Source organism: Pyrenophora tritici-repentis, chromosome 6 (assembly GCF_003171515.1).
Source record: "Pyrenophora tritici-repentis strain M4 chromosome 6, whole genome shotgun sequence".
NCBI classification, from domain to species: Eukaryota; Fungi; Ascomycota; class Dothideomycetes; order Pleosporales; family Pleosporaceae; genus Pyrenophora; species Pyrenophora tritici-repentis.
This window is the reverse complement of record NC_089395.1, coordinates 24,793-46,354: the sequence shown is the minus strand read 5'-3', so window position 1 is coordinate 46,354 and position 21,562 is coordinate 24,793. Positions and strand designations below refer to the sequence as shown.

The window sequence follows — 21,562 nt, the reverse complement described above, 5'->3', positions numbered from 1 at the left end:
GGGGTTCAATGCCACTCCGTGGGTTGTATCCTTTAGTCGCGAAGAAAGGCGACTTGCCAGTTGTGCTGCTGGTGCTGGAGTTGGCTTCGAATTCAGCTATTGGCAGAAAAAGCGCCCAGTTATCCTGCTCGTAGTTGACATAGGCGCGTAGGTATTGCTTGAGGTAGGAGTTCGCGTTCTCGGTTTGTCCGTCAGTCTGGGGATGGTGAGCGGTCGAGAACTTCGGGCGTACACCCAGACGCTGGCATAGTCGCTTCCAAAAGTAAGAGACAAACTGCGCTCCACGGTCTGAGATAATCTCCTCAGGAAAGCCCTCTTCTCGCCAGATGTATTCGATAAAGGCTACCACAAGGGCGTCGGTGGTCATACTAGCCATTGGGATGAACTTCTTCTTCTTGGTGAGTCGGTCGACTACCACGAGGATGTCAGTGAACGTTTGACCGTTATGCCTGCAGGGCGGCAGGTGAGTGATGAAGTCTATAGAGATGCTGGACCAGTATTTGCTGGGGATTGGTAGCGGATGCAGCAGCCCATGCTTGCCTTCTCGGTATGCTTTGCTCCTCTTGCAAGTCAGACACGCGCGTACATATTGCGCGACGTCCGTGGTCATCCTAGGCCAGTAATACCATCGCGACAGCTTGGAGTATAACTCATGTTTGCCGCTGTGGCCACCGCAGACGCTCTTGTGGGCTTGTTCAATAACTTGGGTGCGAACGGCGCCGGCGGGGACGTAGACCTTGTTGCGCACATAGAGTAGTTCGTCGGTGATCTCGCAATCGCCAAGTTCCAGCCTGAGGTGCTCTTCTCCATGTATGAGTTTGAACGGCAGGCGTCGTAGGCCGTCCTTCTTGGCTTTGACGATCGCCTGCAACACCTTATCATCCTTGTATGCTGCCTTGATATTGTCAAGCAGAGCATCAATAGTCAGCTCGTTGTTCGGTGGCGCGGGCACATTAATTGCGGCGGGCGTCTCGTTTGGTATCGCGGGCGCACTAGTTGCGGCGATTGGCGTTGTAATAGGCGAGATTGTAACGTTATCGGCTGCACAGAGCGATCTTTTGCTCGTGAGGTCATGGGAGACGCCGTTTTCTCCCCCCTCAGGCTCGATGCCAGGCAGTGCGGCGAGGACGGCGTACCGTTCAGAGATGTTGTCTTCCTCGCTAAGTTGATACAGCATTTGCGCGACTGCGGGGATAGAGTCAGGAAGGGTGCGCTGTGTGATGAGATTTGCGAGGTAGACTGCATGGCGAGAACCTCCATCCTTGGCGATGTTGATGGTGCAGACGCGCGCTTCAGGATCGACTTGGTCAGGCTTGATGACTACCTGGAGTTGATGCCGACGGCGGATGTCGTCGGGTGACTCGGGTAGGTCGCCAGGACGCCTTGTCAAAGCGTCTGGCTTCGTGCCCTGCTTGCCTGGCCTGTACTTGATAATGAAGTTGAACTCTGCCATGAATTCCGCCCAACGGGCTTGGCGTCTGTTGAGGCGCTTTGTGGTCATAAAGGTCTGAAGGGCTTGATGGTCAGACAACACCATAATAGGATCATCAGTACCAGACAGCTCAAAGCGCCATTGCTCAAAGGCGTTGACAATAGCTAGGAGTTCCTTGTCGTATATCTCATAATTGCATTCCGCAGGGTTCATCTTGTGCGATAGGAAAGCAACTGGGCGGAGGACTCCTGTCGCGTCCTTCTGAGAGAGGATAGCTGCAGTAACGAAATCTGAGGCATCGGTTTCCAACCAAGTCTCTAGGTCAGGATCGAAGTGTGCAAGGACTCCTGCAGTCTTAAAGGCGTCCTTAAGTCGATGGAAAGCTTGTATAGCTTTGCTATCAGCGATGAGCGGGAACTGATGTCTCTGGTCCTTGCCTTCGCCATCCTTGCGCGTGAGTTCTGTCAAGGCTTTTGCGATGTAGGAGAAGCCTTTGATGAAGCGACGGTAGAAGTTGGCGAAACCAAGGAAAGACTGGACGTCTTTGACTGAGCGCGGTATTTGCCAGTCTAGTATAGTGGAGACCTTTTTTGGATCCATTTCGATGCCCTCTGTAGTGAGGATGAGGCCTAGGTACTTCACTTTCTTGACCTTGAATTTGCACTTCGTGGGATCAAGATGGAGGCCAGCGTCGCGTATCTTAGAGAGGACCTTGATGACGTCGGCTTCATGAACTGACTCGTCATCGTCGCAGGTGTATATAAGGACGTCGTCGAGGTAAGCTGTACAGATATCGTCAAGGTACTCGCGGAGTGTCTCATTGATAAAGGTCTGGAAAGTGCCAGGCGCATTGCAGAGGCCGAAGGGCATGACAACGTATTCGTATAGCCCATACCGAGTGAGAAAGGCTGTCTTTTCTTCATCGCCTTCTTTGATCCGAACAGTGTTGAATGCAGCCACAACGTCGACAATCGTCATCCATCGTACCTTGGCCATGCGGGCCAGCGTTTCCTTGATGGAGGGTGGAGCGTTGCGGTTCTTCTTGGTGATGGCGTTGAGCTGACGGTAGTCAACGCAGATGCGAAGTCCGCCACCTGGTTTCTTGACAACTAAGACAGGTGACGCGTACGGAGATGTGGACGGTCGGATGAATCCGCGTCCGAGCATGTCGTCGATGTAGGCCTTGATGGCCCTGGTCTCCGTTCGTGTGAGCCCATAGATCTTAGGCTTGTGAATGCGTCCGTCGGTGTCAATCTCATGGTCAACGCCTTCGCGATGAGGTGCCAACTTCCCTGCTTGTATAGGACTGAACAAGTCTGGCATCTTGCTGTACAACCAGTCTGGCACCAGTTTGCGGATCTCCGCTTCCGTCATATGTGGACTCTCCATCTTGTTCATATAGTGGTCGTAGTCCTCTTGTGTGACGGCGGCGAGGCGGGCGATGTTGCGTTTGAAGGAGTCTAAATCGCAATCGTTATTGTCGTCTGGAGGGTCAGCAAGCTTCTCCCAGTCTTGTGGTTCGACCCAGATGGCTTCGTCTGGGTTGTGCGCAGCCATGAGGTAGGCGGCCTTGGCGGTGATAATGCAGATCTCGCCCACGGGCGTGGTTTGCCGAGATTCTGAAAGTGATGGAGTCTTGCCGTCGCCGTATACTGTCTCAGGGAGACCGTGGTCGAGACAACATGAAGTACAATGTGAAGAAGAGAACTTCATGCTCCGCGGTGAGAAGGTGAGACCGGGGTCGTGGTCTTCCAGCCAAGTCATACCAAGGATAAGATCAAAGTCTCCTACGTCAGCGACGAAGCACACGACTGGTGATAAGTGGCTGCCGTGTTTGACTTGGATTTCCACGGCTTCATTCAATGTATCAACAACCTTCCCATCCGCGAGAGAAAGCTGGATAGGTGAAGAGGTAGACATTATGGGCAGGCCCATGGCTTTAGCCCATCGCCTGTTCACAAAGGAAGCGCTAGCGCCTGTGTCGATAAGAGTAGTTGTCTTTTTCCATTCCTTAGAAGAAGTGAGGGTGTAGGAGTCGTAACGTAGTTGTTTAGTAGATCGAAGATGGCCCTTAACGGCGATCGCAGAGATGTAGTGGTCTTGGACGTCTTGTGAGTTGTCCTGATCTCCGACTTCTGGAGATAGTATCCTGGCGGCAGCGACCTTGAGACGGTTATGGTTTTCTCGCGTCTCGCGGTTCTGTTGTATGTCCTTGCGCCAGTCTAGCTCCTGAATGCGACTGTTATCAGGAGCGTCTAGTTTTCCGAAACTGGCTCGCCCATGTCGTCCAACTCAGGCTCCTCTTCAGTGGAAGCATTAGAGTCGTCGTCTTCGGCGTCGAAGTCCGCTCCCATAGCATAGAGATGCATACTACTAAGCTTAGGCTTGATTTGGTCCCAGTCTAAGATTGCGCAACCCTTCTTATCGCGCGCCTGGTGACCAGTCTCGCCACAACGGAAGCAGACCTTAGCCTTAGCCATTGCGTCCTTCTGCCACTCTGTGCGCGTCGTAGTAGCTTCGCGATGTTGTCCTCGGCCAGAGCGAGCCTTTCGTGCAGGATTACGATCATTTGGGGAGCGCGTGCGCGGCTTGGTGCGAGGTTTGTCAGCAGCGGTCTTGCCTTGATTAATCTGTTTCTGTGTTAGATCAGACTTGCGGGCGGCGTCAAGGAACTTGACAAGAGCATTCTCTTGCTCATCGTCAAAGGCGTGTGAGGCGGCGGCGGCGAGGCCAGGTCGCAGGAAAGCGCGAGCGTAGCCAATCATGGCGCTGTCTGGAAGCTTCACTAGGCGACACACGCTCATAAAGCGCCCACGCCAATCTGCAAAGGATTCAGACGATCCCATCTTGAGAGAGCCATCAGCGAGTTGCGACTGTGCTTCTGAGACCTTCTCGTAGGTAGAGCGCGCGTAGTATGGGTCCAGTCCTTCAAGAAGGTCCAAGTAGTGTTCGAACTTGAGATCGTCAATATATTGCCATGCTGCGCCGTCCACCTTCATCTCCAAGTAGGCCAATTGCTTGTCTTCAGGCAGAGATTCGCACTTCTGGATGGCTGACCGACGCCACTTGTCGTAGTTCTTGGTATCATCGTTGCCTTTCCAGACTTCAATGTCGGGGAGCTTAAAGGAAAGGCTTAGACCTCCAACTGTGGACGCTGCCTGTTGTACTGATTGCTGGCCGTTGTATGGAGGAGGGATATATCGGTGAGGATCTTGGTTCAACGGATTCGCGCGATCTCGGCGGGAGCGGGAGCGCGATCTTGAGTGAGAGTCGCCGCGAGGGCGAGGCGCAGGCCGAGTAACAACAGGAGTGGCTTGTCGGCTAGGATACGGGTTAGGTGATGCAGTGCGGCGATCTGTACGGCGCTCAGGTGACTCGTGTCGTCGGTTGCGCTGAGTAGATAGATGACTGTTACGACCGCGGTCCTCGCGACGCTGCAAGGTGTACGGGCGGAAGTTATGATCATATCGCTGAAGGCGCGCAACAACGTCATTGTACTCACGCTGTTGCTGAGTTAGAGAGGTCTCTAGCTTGCGGGTATTCTCAGTAGCTTGGACAAGTTGTTCTTCAAGTGCGCAGTTCTGGGCGACCACATCTTCGTAGTCGGCGTCGCGTTCTGCGCGCTGCTGGTGATAGCGGTCTGCGCGGGCGCGCTCTTCCTGGTGCTTCCTGAAGAACTCCTCGTACAGGCCGTGGAACTTAATGGACTGCGCTTCTTCGTGTTTCCAGTCCTCATACCAGTCTTGGTGAGTAGGGTTAGTGCAACCGGCGGTCTTGGAGGATGAAGGACGATAAAAGCGCTCGACCTCTAGCTTAAGCTCATTACGCTCTCGGTTGGTGTGTTCCAACTCAGCATTAGTAGTCTCAATAGTCTCAGTCAGCTTTGAGACTTCCTTCTCGTACCAGCTAAGCTTAGCTTCAGCCTTAGTGATGCGAAGGCGTAAGCGGTTAACAGCGGCTTCGTGAGCTTCCTTGGTTATTGCATCGATGTTCGCGTCCAGGATAGGAGCGCAAGCAGCGGCGAACTTCATGAGCTCAATAGCTAGAGAGCGCAGGAACGCGGTGTTTGAAGTGGCTAGCTCCAATAAGTCGTCGTCAGTGCAGACGGGGACTTGGAATTCTTCCAGGGGAGATTCTCGGCCTAGGTACAGCTCAAATTCATCCTCAGTCTCGTTTTGTACAATAGTGATGAACGTGAACTCAGAGTGAGTAATCTTGGCAGACAAGACGTTCTTGTTTCTGAGGGATTGGAGTCGACAACTGCCAACTATAACATCGTAGATGTCGGCAGGGTCGTGTGGTACCATTGTGGGCTCTTGGCTGTCTCCTTCTGTAACTGGAAGTGCGGGGTAGCCGAAGGTGCTTCGACGGCCTGGTTCGGATCGACGAACAGGCTCATGCTTAGGAGCGGGGCCTTGGCTAATAGTTTGTTGGGTGTCGGATGCAGTATCCTTAGGTCGCTCGCGGCTGGAGTCTTGGCTGCGGGGGGTCGCGGGCGCTTTGTCTTTGCGCTTCTTGCGGCCAATAGGGAAGTCAGTCACGCTGGGCTGTGGAGGAGGCTGCATGTCGCTAGATCGGCGGGGGTGGCGGCCGCCGGTAGAGACGTTGTCGCTAATGGCGTTGATAGTTCTAAACATTTAAGGTGTTGGGTGTGGTTAATGTAGGTGGAGAAAGAGAGTGGTTATGATTGTGAGAGAGTGCGTCAAATGTGGGCGGGGAGCACAGCTGATTATTTGCTGTCACACTCCTGACTCCTTGCTCGAAGTAAAGCGGTGAGCCAAACCGTCTACCAGTCACCAAGGTGATGCGATACCGTCGCAATCGTTCCAGTGCAATCGCGATACTCTCAATCGCGACGCGGTACTGGCAACGTCCTTCGATGATGGGCTTCTAGCACAACACGCCTTCCGCTGTCAGCACAATAGCTTGTATCGCGCGCGTACAAGGGCCAATGACAATTGAGTTCCACTCCGCAGTCGTATAACAGAGCCTCAAAGTCCCAGTTGGCGGCGCGCGAGCTATCCTGATGCGGGTCTGTGACCGAAGATGGGGGACGAGTTGTCGCCGTCTCAGCCGCGGGGTTGCGGGGTTGCTGTCACGAGCAATACTGATTGCGCGCTGAGTTCTTCGGTGCGGTCACTTTCCGCGCGTGTCCTAGGTACCGTATGGTAGACGCAATATAGTGTGAGGGACGTCAATAGTTGAGATGACCGTATCTGTATTAAGTACTAAGTGAGATATTGCGTGCAGGTTCGAAGACCTGCGCGGGTCGAACTTTGGTGTTCGGCTGTGGCCTTCGCTTAAGGCGCACGGGCCACCTCGCTTACTAGAGGTCGCGGGTTTGATCCATGACAGTGAGTGTGAGGGAAAGTGTGAGTGTGAGGGAGAGTGTAAGGGTAAGGGTAAGGGAGAGGGTTAGGGAGAGTAAAGAGGGTTAGGGATTGTAGTAAAAGAACAAGAGTAGGGAGATTAAGTAAGGGTAGATAAGAATTACCCGCCCGTTAGGTAAAGAATAATTAAGGAGATAGTAGATTGTATGTGGAGGAATTTTAGGGAGGAAGAAATACAAGAGAGTTTAATAGAAAATAAGAAAGAGAGGATTAAGAGTAGGCGGAAGGGCGAAGGGAGAGGGTAAGGCAGAGGAAAAGAGGTTAAGTTTCAAGAAGCCGGCCGTTGCGGTAGTAATAATACAAAAGCGAGAGTAGTAGATACAAATATAAGAGAATATTGTTAGAACAAGGTCTCCTCTGGTGGTATGACTACCATAGGCGACCGAGTAGAGGTACGAAAGGTAACCCTGTATTGGATTGAACTTCACTAAGAGCTATTGTTCTATCTACTTGTTGTTATGATGATCTTAGGACGTACATGACAGATCATCATTCCGCGTCGGTCCTTCTGCTCGGGCTTACTCCACGAACCTCACCTCGCCGACCTGGACTGAACCTAACATATTCTTAACACTTCTATTCTTTTTACTCTCCCTCTCTCCCTCACTCTCCTTTCTCTTGTTCTTTTTACTCTCTTTTCTTATCTCTTTTAATTTCTTTAACCTTACTTCTACTCTACCCTTTTGATCTCTTTCTCTTCTCTTTTATCTTTCTGTCCTCTATTCTTTTTCTCTACTATCTTCTCCTTAATTTATTCTTTATACATACTGCACTTCTACTCCTTCTCCTTACTCTCGTCTCTCTACTTTTCTATACTTACTTTCTACTTTCTAATTCTCTTTTCTCTTCTTTCTACTTTTTACATTTCTCCCTTTCTCTTTATTTTCTTCTTCTTTTCTTACCCCTTTATAATGTCTTTCTTATTTTTTTTATTTTTCTCTTCTATTTCTCTCTCCTTATCACCGTTACTCTTATTCTTACTATTCGCTTTACTCTTACACTTACTGATACTATTGTTACTACCTTTACTCCTACTCTTTCTCTTACTTTTACGCTTATTATTATTATTATTATTATATTTCCATTAGAGTCCTGTATCAGTCGGTGACTATGTAGGACTTTGGCTAAGCCGTTCTATGTATGTTGTTCAATATGGAGTTTCTATAGGTCTTGTACAATTTGGAGGATAGTTGCGTAGTCCAATTTCCGAGCTAGTCTTCCATTGGCGCGGGTGCTAAAGAGCAGTGTGGTGAACAGAAAGAGATGTAACAGCGAGCTCTTTGCGAAAAGAAATATTGTTTGTAGTTTTATACAGTGTCTGTCTGTTGTTTTGTGTAGGCGTCTGTATATAGGGATCTACAAGAGAGAGAATAGATCTATACAGCTATTGCCTGGTCGATGTTTTGCTCGTGCGTGTGCTAGTGAAAGCAGGTGCTGGAGCGGTTCGGTATATGGGGTCGGTATATCGAGTCGGTTTAGGGCGTTCGGTAGAGAGGGTATTTGGTGTAGGCGTCTGTATATAGGGATCTACAAGACAGAATAGATCTATACAGCTATTACCTAGTCGATGTTTTGGGCGTTTTGGTGTAGGCGTCTGTATACAGGGATCTATTATAACCTAACAATAATAGACCTATACAGCTATTGCCTAGTCGATGTTTTGCTCGTGCGTGTGCTAGTGAAAGCAGGTGCTAGAGCGGTTCGGTATATGGGGTCGGTATATCGAGTCGGTTTAGGGCGTTCGGTGGAGAGGGCGTTTTTGGTGTAGGCGTCTGTATATAGGGATCTACAAGAGAGAGAATAGATCTATACAGCTATTGCCTGGTCGATGTTTTGCTCGTGCGTGTGCTAGTGAAAGCAGGTGCTAGAGCGGTTCGGTATATGGGGTCGGTATATCGAGTCGGTTTAGGGCGTTCGGTGGAGAGGGTATTTGGTGTAGGCGTCTGTATATAGGGATCTACAAGAGAGAGAATAGATCTATACAGCTATTGCCTGGTCGGTGTTTTGCTCGTGCGTGTGCTAGTGAAAGCAGGTGCTAGAGCGGTTCGGTATATGGGGTCGGTATATCGGGTCGGTTTAGGGCGTTCGGTGGAGAGGGTATTTGGTGTAGGCGTCTGTATATAGGGATCTACAAGAGAGATAATAGATCTATACATCTAGTGCCTGGTCGGTGTTTTGCTCGTGCGTGTGCTGGTGACAGCAGGTGCTGGAGCGGTTCGGTATATGGGGTCGGTATATCGAGTTGGTTTAGGGCGTTCGGGTATAGGTAGCATCTAGATATATAGGCCTATTACTTTGCAGCAATAGAGCTATATACCTAAGGAAGAGCCGTTGCTCTGTCGGTTTCGTAGAGGGTGCCTTCGATCGAACATCTAAAATCAGTTGGCGCACGGACCACTTGCAGAGATTTCTCTCAACTAAGGCCAGGTCACAACTCTGTCAAAGTTGCAGCGGCCAGCGCGCCCGCCACAACGCCTGCACTCAGAAACAGACGTTGGAAACTGATTCTAGGAAGGCATTTCAATAGATTTGAGATGAAAAAAGGGTAATCCAGGACCTTTTTGTCATCTCGAAAAGTTGGTGTTCGATCTTACTTTTACGCTTACTTCTACTCTTACCTTCTTCTTTCTCTCTTAATAATCTACTTTTATTTCCTCTCTCTTCTCTTCTCTTTGTCTTTTTTTCTTTTAATATACCTCTTTCCTTATCTACTTTATCTTAATTTCTAACGATCTTCTTTTATACTCCTCTCTTTTTATTTACCTCCTTCTCTTCTTTCTAACCCCCTATACTTCTTCTATTTTCTTTTTCTTCTTTACTTCTCTTTACTTTTATATTTCTTCTTTCTTTTATCTTATACTTGTTAAACTTCTTCTCTCTACTCTACCCTCTCCTCTACCCTTTTTGTGATACCTTACGGACCCACCCGCCACCCGCCACCCCCTCTACCCTCTCCTCTACATTACTAACACACACCTCAAATCGAAAACTGATCAAAACGCGTCGTTTTTCATCGGAATATAGTCGAAACCATCAGAAGAAAAACATTCCAGCTACTCTAAGCCTCTGCAGCCAGCTGGTTGTAAAGCTAGAGCCAGTAGAACGAGATTCTTCAGACGCGTTCAATCTTCCAAAACAAAAACGCACAGACCAGTCCTTATCGATAAGATAACCAAAAACACCAACAATTGACTCTTTCGCTGTTTTCTAGTCTCCCAAATCGATTCCTATCCTAGAGATCTACTCGATAGATCAGTAAGATAGAGAAAAGAGAGTAAGAAGAGTAAAATAGCAAGGCTTTCACTACTTTCACACCGGTACGGCTAGAAGAACTAGGTATCCTTCTAGTGTAAAGTAGCAACAACAGAACAAAAATGCCGCCAGACAGCGACAATATCATAGTGCAGATCCCAGAGGCAAGCGGAAACAGCACTAATACCGCAATCTATCTCGAAAATGATATCCAAATGGGTATAGAAGAGGACCAGACACCAGCGACCCCAACCCAAACTCAACCTAACCCACCCGAACGACTAGTCCCAATCATGAACAAACGACCAGCCCTCTTCTCTCCTGTATGCGACAGAACTGGAAGAAATCCATTCCAAAAGAATGACTCTGATAAACCAACCGCAAAAGATCCAGAACAGGCAATCCAATGGGCTAGAAACCTGATCCTCCAAGCCTCTATTATGACCAACTCATATGAAGAGCAAAACAAGCTACTCGAACTACTAGACGTATTTAGAGACTACACGGAAAAAGGGAGAGTTACAAACCAGATCTCGGACAAACTATCTGCCAAGCTCGCCTTCCACTCAGCTACTCTAGCAAACGCTTCAGAAAAAGCAGCAAAGACATTAAAGAAGGCAACAGCCACAGTAGCTGGTCAAAACAACCAAACAGTAGCAGTAGCAACAACGACAACAAACACAAATGCTCCCCAATCATACGCAACAATTGCAGCTCAACCATCAAAGAACGCCACTTGGACGACTGTAGCCCCAAAGAAAAAGCCAACGCCTAAGAAACTAATTACGCACTACCAAATAGTTGCAACACTAGAGGAAAACCAAACCATCAACCCGCTCCAAGCACGAAACAAAATCAACGAGGCAGAGTTGCCAACAATCAAATCAAGCCCTTATCGATAAAGATTTCGGACCATTTTCTGGCACGTGTCCTCGGGCACGGATGCTTCTGCAGTCTTTTGCCACTATCGATAAGGGCTTGATTTGATTGTTGGCAACTCTGCAACGAGGCATTCCAAAAAGCTGGCATTGCAGGACCTGTTATCCAACTAGCAGCTCTTAGTAAGAGAAACAATCTCATACTTACTACTACAAGCGGATACTCTGGAGAATTCCTTCTCCAGCAATCCAACATCTGGATGGATCTCTTTAACATCAAACACGCTCAACCACTAGAATCTTGGACAAAAGTCATAGTCCACAACGTCCCTACAACCTTTGAAGGAGCAGACACGCTAGAAATCCTTCAAACTGAAATCCCTACATACAACAAAGGACTACAAATAGTTGGTAACTCCTACTGGCTTACAAAAGACTGGAAGAACAAGCAAAACAGCTCTATTGTTATTGCTTTTAAAACAGAAGCTGAAGCAAAGAAACTAGGAGCGAGGATCATTATCCTTGGAGAGAGCCTCCGTACTGAAAAGTACAGAAGTATTCCAGCTACTACCCAATGCGACAACTGCCAAGGCTTTGGCCATACAAAGCTTAAATGCCGGAACCAAACAGCATGCCAGCTATGTGCGGGGACCCACCCTACATCGCAGCATAAATGCTCCACCTGCACGACAAGTGGGAAGCCTTGTATCCATACACTCCCAAAATGCTCAAACTGCAAAGAACCTCACTTTGCTAATAGCAGAGACTGTGAAGTCCTCGCAGCTATAACAAACAAGGAGAACCAATATACAACAGAATGTTAGACAGCATTAAGATTCTCCAAGCGAATCTGAATAAGAGTATCCAGGCTACAGAGTCTACTCTTCAACTAGCTGTCGAACTAAGGGTTGATATAATTGCAGTCCAAGAGCCTTGGCTCACACCAACAAGAAACAACGACTACGCTGATACTAGGTCCACTAGCCACGCAGCATACCTCCAAATTCTCCCACAATCCGAACCAAAACTCCGCCCTAGAGTGCTATTCTATATCTCTAGAACGCTATTAGCAGAAACCCACCTACTAGAAGGTTTTACGTCAGATCCAGACGCTATAGCACTAGTAGTACAGAAAGGAAACCATAAGTTTAATATCTTCAACCTATACAACGAGAGAGGTATAGGAGATATAAAGACTATCCCAAGAGTTCTTCTAAACACAAACACAAGACTACCAGAGTCATCTATTCTACTCCTAGACGCAAATGAGCACCACCCGTGGTGGGACCCACTATGCACATCGACGAGCCCAGGAGCACCCCCATTTGTAGAATGGATAGAAAGCCAAAACCTTAGCCTTCTAAACACACCAGGAACGGGCACTTTCTTTAGGCCACACCTATCAAGAGAATCAGTTTTAGACCTATCCCTAGTTACCCCAGACCTAGCTGACAAAGCTATTGACTGGCAAGTCACTACGGAGACTGGATCTGACCACTACGGCCTACTCTTCTCAATTCGATCAGACACCGACCAAGTAGACAATCCAATAAACCAACGCAAGTTTAACACAAAAAAGGCGGATTGGCCACTTTTTCAAAAAACCCTAAACGAGGCTATTCAAAACAACATCACGCTACAGCACATAAGCGAGATAAACGACCCTAGGAAACAAGATTGCAAGAATCTAATTCTAGAAGAGGACCAGGAGCTTCAAAGCAAACTAGAGGAGATAGGGGAAGCAATTACGCAAGTTATCCAACTAGCAGCTGACAAAGCAATCCCAAAAGTCAAACTAGGTCCTAAACCAAAACCCTGGTGGAACCAGGAGCTTACTAAGCTAAGAAGAGAGCTTACTCACTGCCAAAGAGTCTACACACAACAATTGCAACAGTTGTCCATCCAAGAGGCATATCTATTCAAGAAAGACTTCTTAATAGCGCGGAACACCTACGCAAGAGCAATCAAGGATGCCAAGAAGAGACATTGGAATAGCTTTCTAGAACAAGAAACCCCACAGTCTATCTACAAAGCTATGGCATACACAAAGGATCAAAAGGTCGAAAAGATTCCACCTATCCATGGAGAGATACTAGAGAAAACATTCAAAGGAAAGTGCAAGGCCTTTAGAAAAGCACTGTTCCCTCCTCCTCCAACAGCAGAACTACCAAGCTTTCTAAACTATCAAGAGAGCATTTGGGACTGGCCGCAACTATCAATTTCTGAACTAGAACAAGCCTGTTCTAGTAAAGTTAAAAGTAGTACACCAGGGCCTGACGCCATTACTCAAGATATTATAACCGCTACGTTTAAGTTCAACCCAGAGATCCTCTTCATCGCCTACTCAATCTTGTTCAATTACGGATACCACCCTCGGTGCTGGAAAGCAGCTACAGGAGCAATTCTCAAAAAACCATCTAAACTAGACTACTCTCTCCCGAAAGCTTATAGAGTAATTACTCTCTTAAACAGCCTAGGGAAGGTACTAGAGAGAATTATCGCCAAAAGACTAGCTAGTCTAGCAGAAACCACAAACCTCCTACACCCCTCACAAATTGGAGGTAGAAACAAGAAATCTGCAATAGACGCCGCTCTCCTCCTAGTAGACCAGATTCAACACAAAAAACAGCAAGGCCAAATTACTTCCACAGTGTTCGTGGACGTCAAAGGAGCTTTTGACCACGTCATACACAACCGATTTCTAGACCGACTTAAGAAACTTGGACTCCCAATTAGCTTAATTTGCTGGGCGAAATCCTTTCTCTCCAACAGGACCCTAAGACTAGCATTCGATAATAAGATTGAAGAATTTAGCAAGATTAGAGCAGGCATCCCACAAGGCAGCCCAGTATCACCAATCTTCTTCCTTATCTATATCCGAGACCTATTCCCAGCCTTACAAAGCTTTCAACTATCGTATATCGACGACCTATCTCTTACTACCTCATCAACCTCTCTAAAGAAAAACATAAGAGCACTGCAAAAAGAGATAGCTACACTCTTTGCCAAGGGAGAGCAGCTAGACATTATCTTCGACACATCCAAAACAGAGCTAATCCACTTCACCGCTAAGAAGGAGAGGATAGAAAGAGCCCTCATACTCCCAAACAACGACCGGATAGAACACAAAGACACTGTCAAGTGGCTAGGTATCTATCTAGACAACCGACTATCATTCAAATCACATGTGTCTATACGTGTAAGCCAAGCCAGACAAGCTTTCTACAGGCTAGGAAGACTAGCGAACATTGAACTCGGCCTATCAACACACGCTATTAGACAACTATACTTAGCATGTGTAACCAGCGTGTCAGACTACGGAGCACAAATATACTGGCAAAACCAACCCTACGCTACAAAGAAACTACAGTCACTACACAACCTGGCTTGTCGAAAAACACTAGGAGTGTTTAGAACAGCACCAACAGTCCCTACAAGCCTCGAAGCGAGCCTACTACCACCAGCAATTAGGCTTAACTCAACTATCCGGAACTACGCAAGCAGAGCAAACCTGCTAGCCAACACCCATCCAATTGCAAAGGCAATAACTCGGATCCAATCAACTAATCTCCAACGCTCAAAGAAACCAAACCAGCACAGACAGCTACAAACTATTACTAACGCAATTCCTAAAAACAACAAAAGAGACACAGAGCAGACTATCCCATACCGGTTTAGGCCATGGGATACTCTAAACTATACCGTAACAGTCTCTCAAAAATCCAAAGAAGAGGAGGCAAATGCGCACCAAGCCTACATTAAAACAAGGCTAGACAATTACACGACAATATACTCAGACGCCTCGCAAACACAAGAAGGAAAAGGAATAGGAGTTGGGATAGCAGTCTACAACTCAACTCAGCAAGAGATCTACTCAGAAACAGTTAATATCGGACAATACCAGCTAGTCTACAACGGCGAACTAGAAGGGATCACACGAGCATTCGAATACGCAGCAAAGAACGCTACAACCGACCAGGAATTTGAGGTCTACGCAGATAACCAAGCAGCAATCTACAGGCTTAAAAACCTATCAGATAACCCAGGACAGCATTGGCAACTCCGATGTCTAAAAGCGGCAAATACGATCCGACGAAAACAAGCAAACATCCACCTACTCTGGGCACCTGGACACACAGATATAGTTGGAAACGAAAGAGCAGACTACCTAGCAAAAGAAGCAACCAAAGAGGACCCCAGATCAACAACAAAGAGCATTGCCTACCTGGGCACGACAATCAAAAGGATACAACAAACGGAACAACGCCAAGAGTATGAGAAATACAAAGCAAGAGCAACCGCTCTAAACAAAGCTACCTACTCAGCCAAATACCCTCTTAAAATCAGCAAAACCATCCAAATGCCACAGAACACGAAAAGAGTAACCTCTAGCGCCTTCTACTCTCTTAAGCTAGGACACGGATACTTCAACTCCTACCTAAAGAGATTTAAGAAACGAGACTCTAATCGCTGCACCTGCCAAAACATCCAAACGCCAGAACACCTACTACTGTACTGTCATCTATACAAAGACCATCGAAAAACGCTCCTACAAACAATCAAACATCGCCCAGTCACACTACCACTACTACTCCACACTAGTATAGGTATAGAAGCAACCCTAGCTTTTATCACTAGCACCAGAATAGGAACAAGAAAATGGTACCTAGGACAGCCACCAGAAGACCTACAGAGAGACACTGTATAAAACTAAAACCACAACCCTCTCCTTTGCCACAAGAGCCCGCTGCTACATCTCTTTCTACTTATCAAACTGCTCTTTAGCACCTGGCAACAAACAGATACAAGCTATCTTTTGTAGAAAAGCCAAAAACCATATTAGCGAACCATACCAGAAAACCATGTAAATTAGAAAAACCAAGATAGAACGGCCTTCGGCCAAAGTCCTACATAGTCTCTGACTGAAAAAGGACTCTAATGGAATAATAATAATAATAATAATACCCTCTCCTCTACCCTTTTTATAAAACCTTACAGCTTACTCTTACTCTCTCTCTGTTCTTTCTCTACTCTCTACTCTTATACTTTACCCTCTGCGCCCCCTAAACCTATCTTGCCTTAATAAATATCCTTTTTATTGAGAAGCTGGCACTATTAGTAGTAGTATGACTACCTAATAGAGCGCTCTCTAAGGCACAACGGTAGTGGTGGTACGACTCGTATTGTATTGACTAAGGAGCTATTCACACGTTCGTAGATCCGTGTTGCGTGCAGCTGCGTCCAAGCTCCCCGCTAGGACCCACCTGCACGTGTCACCAATCATGTGACTACTCCTCCGCTTGATACCACCAAGTCACTTACGGACTGTATTCTCAACACTTTTCTTACTCTCTTTCTTTGCCTTTACCTCTATCTCTCTTGTATTTTCTTTCTCTACTATTATTTTGCTTCTACAACTCCGCGCCCTCTCTTATCTATCTACCCCTAAAATATAATATTTGTTAAGAATATGTTAGGTTCAGTCCAGGTCGGCGAGGTGAGGTTCGTGGAGTAAGCCCGAGCAGAAGGACCGACGCGGAATGATGATCTGTCATGTACGTCCTAAGATCATCATAACAACAAGTAGATAGAACAATAGCTCTTAGTGAAGTTCAATCCAATACAGGGTTACCTTTCGTACCTCTACTCGGTCGCCTATGGTAGTCATACCACCAGAGGAGACCTTGTTCTAACAGGTTATGAGCCCGGTTGCCTAACCCAACGTTATTGTTTTCAAACACCTACCCGAGTCACGAAGGACTCAGATTCAAGAAGGAATCAAAACATCCACCCAAGTCACGAAGGACTTAGATTCAAGAAGGAATCAGAAAAGAAAAGAAGTCGTGTACAACGCGGTTAACACGCAATCACACTTAAATACACCGTCTCTACACCCGAGAACCGATAACGACTGCACCGCCCGCAGAATATCACCCGGATCGCCCGCATCGCCCGCATCGCCTGTATCGCCCGCATCGCCCGCATCACCTACACTCTTAGCATCATACCACGTACCTTGCTCGCATAATAGTCTCACCAACTCAAAACACACAAGATGGCTGTAGAGAAGGAAGAATGGAAGATTCCCCAACTTACAGCTGAAAACCACGATACTTGGTTCCGCCGAAACAAGGTCAAGCTTAAGGGGAAGAAAGTCTTCTATGTCTGCGAGAAAAACCTGGTACAGCACTGCCAAATAGCAATAGCCGGTGAACTAACGGAGGCTATGGAAGAGTTGGAAATTGCTGAAGCAGACAAGCATACTAAGATCCGCGTCAACATTGAAAAAAGAGACAAGTACCTAGAAGATGAAGCCACTGCAATCGATCTCTTGTTTCGGTCGCTTACTGAAGATGACCAAGCCCTTATTGACGAATACGACACTGCCTTCCAGTTCTGGGCCTACCTACAAAAGAAGTACACCCAAACTGACGCCACAACCGCCAACATTTACATGACCAGAATTCAAACGTTCACATTCAATCCTGGGAACACAATTGTTGGATCATGGGAAAAGCTAAAGGAATACCGACGCAAACTCGTAGCAGCAGACGCTGACACCAACGGAGCTTACAAGGACTCTGCACTACTACTCGTTCTTATTAGATCACTCCCGAAAGAATTTAAGACTACGATTGACACCTTAAACGCCCAACTTAACCTTACGGTTGAACAGAAACTTAAGTTTCTGGAAGAGAAGGAGGTTCGAGACCAGCAAGACGCCGACGAAAAAGCTCTCCCAGCATTCCGGAAGACGGAGAAGTATGTTCCGCCTTACAAGCGCCGAAATCACAAGAGCTCACCACTATCGTCTGACTCCGAATCTGGTACTAAGTTTATGGTCCAATGCTTCCTTTGTGACGGAGCCCATGGCGTACGAGACTGTCCAAGACGTGAGAGAGCTCGAAAGCTCCTTAAGGAATACGACGCTAAGAAATCATCTAAGCCGCCTATTAAGACACTCAAGCAAAGGAATTCTCACAAAAAGACTGGCAAAGCATATGGAGCCGAAGAAGTCAATTCAGAGTCAGATGAATTATCCGAGACCTCAGACTCTGAACCCGAGGAAATTGAGACATGCCGTCTCTCAAAAGACATTGTCGGTAAGGCCTCTCCATCTACTTGGGCTGCCGACACTGGCGCCTCCTCCCACATGTCTGACCAACCCTCATTGTTTAGACGAATGATCAAGATCAAGCGAAGACTAGTTCGGGTTGGAGGGGGAGAATTATATGCAGACTGGAAAGGAGAAGCTCAAGTGGTGTGTAAAGACGGATCGTCGACATGGTTGTCAGAAGTACTGCTTGTACCTAACCTTGGAGTCAATTTGTTATCAGGGAGAAGAATTTGCGCAGCAGGCCTGAAGGGTCGTTTCAATTCACACGTACTATGCTTCAAACTAGGAAAGGAGATCATTATTAAAGCAACTATGGACGACGGCCTCTACGTAGTGTCACACATTGCCGATGGATACCACGAGACAGCATTCCTAGGCACGGAACCCCATACACCAGTTAAGAGCGAGCTTAAGGTTAATGAAAAGGAGAGATACCTGCTGTATCACAGACGTTTCGCACACCTAGGACCTACAAAGATTGCCAAACTCCACGAAGTTACAACTCTCCAGAAGAAGATTCAAGTTCCAGAGAAGATTGAAATCTGCGAAGTGTGTTCCCTGACAAAGATGAAGAACAGCATCCCTAAGCAGCTAAGAGAGCACAAGGCCACGAAGCTAGCCTTAGTACAGTTTGACATTGCTGGACCCTTTCCAACATCTCTACGAGGAAACAGGTGGTTCCTCCAAATTATTGATAGCTACACGCGGAAAAACTGGGTTATCCCGCTGAAGAAAAAGGGAGACGCACAACGGGAACTCCGAATCTGGAAGACCTTTGTAGAACATCAAACTGGCGAGAAAGTCAAAGCTGCTGGAACCGACAATGCACCAGAACTTCTACAGCAAGCTGAGGAATGGAGAGTTACACAAGGCGTGGAAATTCAGCCTACAACAATTGCTTCCTCACACCAGAATGGACCAGCCGAGCGAAACATCCAAACTGCTGAAGCTGATATGAGAGCAATGTTGAAAGACGCTGGTTTACCAATTGAGTTTTGGGATGAAGCTGTCGAAGCAGACGCATACCTACGCAACCGTACAAACACAGGACCTATGATCAATGGAAAGCAAGTCAGTCCTGAAGAGGCATTCACAGGAACGAAACCATCCATTGACCACATCCGTGTATGGGGGAGCAAATGCTATTCGTACATCAACCCTAAAACGATTCCAGCAGACCAACGACATGACAAGCTCGTGGACCGTGGCAGAATTGGAGTATTTATGGGATATTCTGAGACAACAAATAAGCAGTTCAAGTTCTATTCGCCAGAGCTTGGATACACCTCAAGGACAAGCCGATTGTCAGTGGACGAATACACCCCTGGAGGGAAAGTTGAACTACGACTGCGAAACATACCAGCTGGACCACAAGGAACGCAGAATACGATGCCAGACCGAAAACCAAGAGGAAGACCTAGGAAGGATCTAGAATTATCTCCTGCCGAACGAATGGAACCAACTCCTACCGAACGAATGGAACCATCTCCTGCAGAACCAATGGAACCATCTCCTACCGAACCAATGGAACCATCTCCTGCAGAACCAATGGAACCATCTCCTGCAGAACCAATAGAACCAGTTTCCGAGAACCTAATGGAACCATCTTCGGCAGAGCTAACTCATGAACCAGTGAAGCGTCACAGAGGAAGACCAAGGAGGCTAACTACTATTCCTCCTACTGCACCATCTGATGAGCGGGTTCCTAATCTTGTGAACGAAGAGGGGCCCGAAGAACCGTGTACCCAGTCTGTACGAGAAAAGGAGATTCCACGATACTTCACTAGACAAGCCAAACGGAAGAGGTCTAACGAAGAGATTGTTGAGGACGAGAGATTTAGCAAGATCGTTAAAGCTATGCTAGCCCAAGTTGGCCTTACAGAAGAGCAAACACGACTATCTGAGAAGGCTTTCGCAGCAACCGAGATCGCAGGAATCCAGATCCCCCAGACACACGAGCAAGCTATCAACGACCCAAAGTATGGAAAGCAATGGAAAGCAGCAATACTTGAAGAGATAATCGCGTTAATAGAGAATCGAACCTGGGAGGAAGTTCCAAAGCCAAAAGACGCGAACATGGTTGATTCAAAGTGGGTTTTTACAGTCAAAACGAATCTCGACGGGACTGTTGAGAGGTTTAAGGCACGCCTTGTGGCAAGAGGTTTTACGCAAGCACACGGAACAGACTACAACGAGACTTTTGCCCCGACAGTCCGCATGGACACCTTACGTCTGTTTATGGCCACTGTCGCAGCGGAAAACCTGGAATGTTTCCACTTTGACATTAAGAATGCATTCACAGAGTCGCACTTGAAGGAAGAGATCTTTCTTAAGCAACCCCAAGGAGTAGAAGTCAAAAAAGGATACGTCCTTAGAGTTCTCCGCAGCTTATACGGACTCAAACAGGCTGCTCGCGACTGGAACTTGTTGATAAAGAAAGAACTTCTGGCATGGGGATTCGTACAAAGCCTCGCAGACCCGTGCATGTTTATCCACAAAGAAAAACAACTCCGTATCCTCGTCTACGTTGATGACATTGCTGCTGCTGCAAAAGATCGAGCTCAAATTGATTGGTTCTACGAGAAGCTTTCTGGAAGATTCAACACCAAGAACCTGGGGGAGATTCATAAGATCCTTGGAGTACGAGTTACGCGAGACAGAAAGCGCCGCACAATCTACCTCGATCAAGAACAGTACCTACACGCAGTACTTGACAAGTTTGGAATGTCTAGCAAACAACACAGAGACAAGAAGATTCCATCTGCAGATTACACTTCATTTAGGCCAGCCACTGACAACGACACCCGAATCGACATCACTGAATACCAGCAAGTGATAGGGAGCCTTATGTTTGCTATGGTTCTTACACGTCCAGACATTGCATTCACCCTCGGAAAGCTAAGCCAATACATGAGCGATCCAGCAGAACACCATGGCCATGCGTTGAAGAACCTGCTACGATATCTAAGGTCGACAGTGACATTGAAGCTACGCTACGGACCAGGGGAGTACACTCGCAATTTGTCATCTACTCTGATGCTGACTGGGCAAGCGACATGGTAGACCGAAAGAGCGTTTCAGGGAGCACTGCAATGTTCTACGGAGGTCCAATATCATGGTCTAGCAAGAAGCAACGGTCTGTTGCAACGTCAAGCTGCGAATCTGAATACATCGCACTATCAACATGCTGCAAGCAAGGCCAGTGGATTGCTCAAATGTTTAGAGATCTTGGGTTCCCAAAGTACATTGGAAAAGACACCAACAAGGTCCAGATGCTAGGAGACAACCAGGGTGCCATTGCACTTACAAAGAACCCTAACCCAGGGCGCTCAATGGTACGTTATAATATACCATTTTTTTGTTAGTGCTGAGAAGTACGCGTATGGCGGGTATATACTAGAACCAGGGGTTTATCCCATTAAACTTCAGGAGTACATCCCATTTTTAGTCTATAGTCGAAATTACTCCAAATTTAGACATATAACTCAGCATA

The 21,562-nt window shown here is 47.2% G+C and overlaps 4 protein-coding genes across 4 annotated transcripts; 3 read left to right on the top strand and 1 right to left on the bottom strand.

Annotated features, from left to right (window-relative positions):
- Window positions 1–32: 32 nt before the first annotated feature.
- PtrM4_112770 (PRP38-assoc domain containing protein) lies at window positions 33–6,069 on the bottom strand (the record flags this gene model as incomplete). The annotated part of the gene is made up of 3 exons (XM_066108021.1): window positions 33–74; window positions 140–3,671; window positions 3,725–6,069. The coding sequence occupies 3 exons, from the start codon at window positions 6,067–6,069 to the stop codon at window positions 33–35; spliced, it is 5,919 nt and encodes a 1,972-aa protein (XP_065961206.1).
- Window positions 6,070–10,367: 4,298 nt separating this feature from the next.
- PtrM4_112760 (uncharacterized protein) lies at window positions 10,368–10,976 on the top strand (the record flags this gene model as incomplete). The annotated part of the gene is made up of 1 exon (XM_066108020.1): window positions 10,368–10,976. The coding sequence occupies one exon, from the start codon at window positions 10,368–10,370 to the stop codon at window positions 10,974–10,976; it is 609 nt and encodes a 202-aa protein (XP_065961205.1).
- Window positions 10,977–11,769: 793 nt separating this feature from the next.
- PtrM4_112750 (uncharacterized protein) lies at window positions 11,770–15,660 on the top strand (the record flags this gene model as incomplete). The annotated part of the gene is made up of 1 exon (XM_066108019.1): window positions 11,770–15,660. The coding sequence occupies one exon, from the start codon at window positions 11,770–11,772 to the stop codon at window positions 15,658–15,660; it is 3,891 nt and encodes a 1,296-aa protein (XP_065961204.1).
- A 1,347-nt stretch (window positions 15,661–17,007) lies between these two features.
- Window positions 17,008–21,132, top strand: PtrM4_112740 (UBN2 multi-domain protein; the record flags this gene model as incomplete). Its single annotated transcript, XM_066108018.1, has 1 exon — window positions 17,008–21,132. The coding sequence occupies one exon, from the start codon at window positions 17,008–17,010 to the stop codon at window positions 21,130–21,132; it is 4,125 nt and encodes a 1,374-aa protein (XP_065961203.1).
- Between the last annotated feature and the right edge of the window lie 430 nt (window positions 21,133–21,562).